The sequence below is a fragment of the Amyelois transitella genome, chromosome 6 (genome assembly GCF_032362555.1).
Source record: "Amyelois transitella isolate CPQ chromosome 6, ilAmyTran1.1, whole genome shotgun sequence".
In the NCBI taxonomy this organism is placed as follows: Eukaryota; Metazoa; Arthropoda; class Insecta; order Lepidoptera; family Pyralidae; genus Amyelois; species Amyelois transitella.
Window position 1 is genome coordinate 8359132 of NC_083509.1, and position 5936 is coordinate 8365067.

The 5936-nt window shown below is 33.6% G+C and overlaps 1 protein-coding gene across 1 annotated transcript; it reads left to right on the top strand.

The window, feature by feature from the left end:
* Positions 1-3359: 3359 nt before the first annotated feature.
* On the top strand, positions 3360-4901 carry LOC106131087 (achaete-scute complex protein T8-like). Its single transcript, XM_013330077.2, has one exon. It carries the CDS (start codon positions 3506-3508, stop codon positions 4727-4729), a length of 1224 nt encoding a protein of 407 aa, XP_013185531.2. The 5' UTR covers positions 3360-3505; the 3' UTR covers positions 4730-4901.
* The last annotated feature ends 1035 nt before the right edge of the window (positions 4902-5936 follow it).

The window sequence follows — 5936 nt, forward strand, 5'->3', positions numbered from 1 at the left end:
CTAATATGACTTTTGAAGTAACAACGGTTATTTCTTTTATATATTTCTTTTGCTAAGGTTTCTCTATTCATTGATATATTTTATTAAGTGTCTCTTTTAAGTATTATCGTGTATGAATTCAATGAAATTTTTTAACTTAATTCGATTACATATTACGTTTTGCATAGGTCTAATATGGGTAAGGTTCCATTGGAAAGATCTTGTAAAATCCTGACTTATCTAACTCAGAATAATGGTCAAAGGGCGCGCCCAGGGCTTGACACCGCTGTGATATCTATGGCATTGGTCTTATAACTGAATACTGGAAAACGAAACGTAGCTTCAGTATTTAAATTAATTTGTTAAATGTTACATCCCTTCGATTTCCTTTTTAAAATATCAACAATAACTTAACGGGTTTCAATGTTGTTATCAAAAGCACCTCACTTATGCTCTCAAAACAACGCAGATTAGTTCACCTTCCCCTCTCAAGGAACCATTGCCATATGGTCTGGCTAAATTTAGACTCTCATATAACCTGTGTGATTCCAATCTCCAGGGTCCCAGATGTTTTCAAGATGGTGCGCCTCGGTTTACCGAGCGGATTGCAGGAAAAAACACGACATCTTGAATTACAGGATGCACTGTCGCATAAGCTGGAAGCACTAATCCTAAAGATGTTATTTCAGATTGCACATTTATTTTTAAGCCTATAAATGCATTTGACTCTCGCGCCTGAACGCAAAGATGGATTGAAGAAATTTCTATCGACTTTGCTTATCGATAAAATATAGGCGTTACATACCACAAATATCACCACAAAAAGTGTAGTCAGAAATATAAACATCAAGCTATATGGAAAATTATAAATCAATAAGATTAGAATTTTTTAGTAAATCGCATACATAAATATATCACGCCTTTATTAGTTATATGGTAGACATAGCAAACAGTTTTCAAAAGATAGAATAAAGAAGAGAAGAAGAAGAAAAATAAACTAAATTGTAATAAAACCAAAGATTAACACTTAAAATGAAATAACACCTTTTTTATAACCAAACTTATTTTCGAAACAACAGATAATAACATCGTATTTTATATTTATGTGCATTTGTATTTCTTCGACATACGAAGTGCCTTTGAAAGTTATAATATGAACTGAGAAAATTACTTTTCAACCGTATTTTCCAATAGAAGGAATTAAAGGAAACACTATTTATTTTCCTATAAGTAAGTACCTCAAAAAAAAAACTAACATTAAAATGTTAGTTTTTTTTTTTGAGGTACTTCATTTTTGAGATTTACAATAAACAAATGAAATAATAAAATACCAACCCCCTTATAAAATTAATATGTTGCAGTTAATACCCGTGTTTTCCCTACTTAGAACTCGATTTTACAAAATGTTTTTTTAAAACTAGAAATATCAGTTTAAACTGCACTTTTTTCTTGACAACACACGTTTACCCAAATCAAAACAGTTAAAGCTATTCTCAAAGTTCATAGACTTTATTTTAATAGATCGCGAGACGTCTACTGATTAATCAAATCTTTTTGACCAAAACTAACTCAACCTAATTTATTGGCACAGTTAGAAGTTAGAAGTTAACCTACCGAACCAGTAGGGTTTATTACTGTTAGATTTTCTATATAACCCCTGCTGATTTTTAAAACTACCTATATCTTGTTTTAATGTCATATTAGTACCTCTAGTGCTTGTTTTCGCTAAATCTCGAAATGGTAACTAGTTTTTATTTGAACATTAATGGTATCGGTGGTAAATTTAGTAAGAAAAAATAAAGAGAAAATTGGTTTTAAAGAATTACGGGTTATAACTGTAACATAAATTATAATTATTCACCGAAATCTACTCTTACACACTTTTTCTTGTAATGGTATAAATATTATCTTTAACTACATCTGTAAATAATAAATATTAATTAGTCGCGTAATATTGTTGCTAACCCAAGCCTAATCATGACTGTTACAATAAGTAAAGTCGTCATACACAACTAGTTCAAGATCAAAAGGCAATAGGCACGTGCCAAAGCCGAGCACAAAGGCAAGGGTGAGCAGATGGCGGTGGCGTAGGCGGCCCCGCACACATGCGCAGGGTCAGCTCTCGTAGCGGGAAAGATATGTTGATAATTAAATTTAAATGGGTCATAGAAACAATTGATAACGTTATCTGATTATTGCTTCTAGTTATTGATATTGATATTACTTTGTTCTATCTACAATCTAAAATTGCTTCGCTAAAAATGTCGTAACTGATTCTCTCATATTATTGAAAATCAGGATTTTAAAGGAGAAGGAAAAAATTAATTGATGAATTTCTTTTCTTCTTTTAATTTTATTAAATTTTCATAGTTATTGTACTTTAAATAGCTAGTTTACAGTACGCAGTATACGGTAAAATACAATTTATAGACTATTTTGTGGTCCATATTCAGGAACTTATCTTTTAATGTAACAAGGTGTTTCTTAAAATACTTTCAGACCAACCCCTGCGCCTGCGCAGTTTTTGAAAATCCATTCAAGAATACGAACGGTTTTAACATCATTACTGTATATGTGTGCAACCGCGTTAAATATGTAAGTGCATTATATTGATATGTTGCATGTGTGCAATAATATTACACACACATGCCGGCGTTTGGGTGCGACACCCCATGAAAATTATTGTCCTCGATACGACTGCGGTGACCATAACAATAAGAAATATTTGGAACAAATTTCTAAACTACTGTGGTCGGGAAATAAATAATACCTAGTTTAAAATACGTTTTTTAATCCTTAAGGGATATTTTTAAAGCACATATTTGAGTTAAATATAACATAACTTCACAAGATACGCCGATCATAAAACGTAATCAGTAAATTAACCTTGTACTCTTCATGTCCTTAAACTCTTTATTAGATTACATCAAATTATCCTAAAGATAACTTATGTCCACGTACAAGGTTATCTTAAATCACTACCTATGTTTATTAGTGAATTATCTATGCAAACAAATAAAATAAAATTTACGATATCTTGAAATAAATCTTTAATTTAAAACTATTGTACTTCTCTTACAGCTTTACAGATACAGTACAATCTTTTTGACTGTTGTACTATTTAGGCCATTAGGTCAACTGTATACCTGTATCCTAAAAAAATTTAAATGTCTTATAAGCTCATAAACAAAATTGTACTTAGATGTAGTACCAAATAAAACGCAACGTGTTGTCACAGTAGAATAGCGCCGCTGCCCGGTTCCGCCCTTTGGAAGAGCATGTGTGCAACTAGTAAACGTAAGTACTACCCCTGTTTATCCCCCCGCGAGCAACCCCAGGTGCGACGGCCGGCACGCGCCATTCCCGCCGCGGCTGGCGCCCTGACGCCACCTAAACTCTAATCATACGAACAACTTATATCAAAGTACCGTTATCTTCTTCTACGTGAGTCAATCAATAGACTCCTCCGCGACTAATGCAACGCAAACAATCGTAACATGTGAAAACTGCAATTCATCTCTACAAAATGAGCTCAATCGGGGTCGTCGTCTTCCGCAACTCGCCACTCGGCAAGTCGCAGGTGCTCCAGGAATCCGTGAATAATTCAGTGAATATAACCAATAACGATTCCAACCAAAATGTGAGACGTGAAATTATTATAGTGAGGAAGAAACAGAAAATACAATCTCCGCCTGCGACTGTATCAGTGACTTCGTTGGTTCGTGCAGCTGATCCATCTTCAGGAAATATATCGACAAAACGACCGCGTCTTCGGGAAAATGTAGCTGAAGAAGCAAATCGTGCGCCAACACCTTTAGCAGTTGCGAGACGAAACGCTCGAGAACGTAATCGCGTACGTCAAGTTAACGATGGGTTTGCCGCCTTACGCCGACACATACCAGAAGAAGTTGCTGCAGCATTCGAGAACGCAAATTCAAACAGAGGCCCAAATAAAAAGTTAAGTAAAGTTGAAACTTTACGGATGGCTGTTGAATACATACGAAATTTGGAAAGCTTGTTAAACATTGGTCAGGCCGATAAAGAAAACTCAGGACGTCCATCGATGGAATCTTTTCCTTCGCCGGCATCCTCTTCTCCTAGAGACAATAGCCAAGAGAGAAGCTACTTTTCTCTTAATTCACCAGCTCTTGATGATGAAGATGTAGATGAAGATGAATTAGATGGTTCCTTACATCCAATATCTCAGCACCAGTACGTAGAACTGGCTGGAGCGGAATCATTTCAACTTGTTTCCACTCCACATTTGTACGAAGAGGAAGAGGGTTCAGGTCAACCTTTGACACCATCATCTGATTTGCTTGGACATGATGATGTAAATCCTCATCTTCTGGAAGGACATTTTCCGTTTCCTAATTCAGCAGAACAATTCACTGTTATACCTGAACAGAATTATCTTAGTGAAACTGATATACCAATAAACGAAAATGATTTTGAAGTCAAATACGCAGAATCCATTCATCAACAAATACATAACTTTAGTGATGAATCTTCTTTACCTTTAGAAGCTATCAACCCTGATTTAATTCTTACTCATAATGGCTTCAAATTCAAAGAAAGCGACAATGAAATAATAGATGATCAGCACTACAGTGATATTGAACTGAAGAAAGAGTTGCCAGATATTCAAGTATCTCCAGAAGACAGAGAGCAATTTGAAGAGACACTGAAGTGGTGGCAAGAGAAAACTCGGCAAGCCCGTCCACTTTTAAAATCTAAAAATGTAAATTAATGTTAAATTTCAATTTTATTTAGATAAATTGTAATTATGAAGATAATTTGTGATGTAACATGTAGGTTATAAAGTAAACATACAGCTGTGGTGCCAAAGTCAGTTGCTGACTGCGCGGGCGCAAGGTGTTCCGTAACGGTCAGCAGAATAATGATTCTAGTGCACGAGGAACCTTTATAGTTGTACTCAATGTAAAGTTCAAATTAGATAGCTGATAATGTCAACTCTTGGTTATTTACCTATAAGTAGCATTACTTTCCACCATATGACAATGTGTGTAAATTCCTATAGGTTTAATTACGTAGCTGTTATTTCCTGTACTCGTTAATTCGTCCTGCACTTTAGATAATTATAGTTATGTATATTTCAATGTAGTCGTAATATTTATAATGTATATAATTTGAAAATGGCATGTAACGTTATAAAAATAATTTTATATTATAATAGTGCCTTCTTATATGGAAATATGTGATCTTAGATTTAGTGCGTAACAGACAATAAAAATTTTTTGTAAGAAAATTGGTTTTTAGTTCACATGAAATAAGTGTTATATTATATAAAACTCTGCAATGGTAATTAATCCTAATAGGAACAACGACAAAAAACTACTTTAAAAAAATCCGATCCCATTCATGTTTAAACCCTTTTGAGCCGTATGCTAATGAAGTCAATTTATATATCAGCAAATGACTACTTAGATTACGGTTACACAAGCATTCGTTCAGTAGATATTAACCCATTGGCGTACAATTGATATAAATGAATCCTTTGTACAGAACAATTAACAAATAGAACTTTGCACACTTGCTACATTTAAATTCTATTGATAATTCATATATTTATGAAGCCAATATTTTAAGCACCATTATGAATATAAAAAATATACTTAATATTATGCACCTATTTTAACAAATTAAAAAGTATAGTGTAATTAATTGTTAAATTAAAATAACGAAAATCAGATGGAATCTAAACATTGAATTGATTAGATCAAAAGTTTAATTTTTTTTACCATTAGTTAAAATTGATTATATTTTTTTATTTAAAATCCTAACCTCAAGCTTTAAACAAGGTTTAAACTGAATGTGAGAAAACCAGTCCCAACTTTGGGCCGTTAACGGTAAGGCGATATCGCTATTATAGTAAGCCGCTGTTACAAAAAAAAGGGTCCACATCTAACGGGGTGAATTTTTAGATTTGGATTCGG

What these genes read in the sequence shown, in the direction of transcription:
- LOC106131087 (XM_013330077.2), top strand. Translation starts at nt 3,506, where the DNA reads ATGAGCTCAATCGGGGTCGTCGTCTTCCGCAACTCGCCACTCGGCAAG.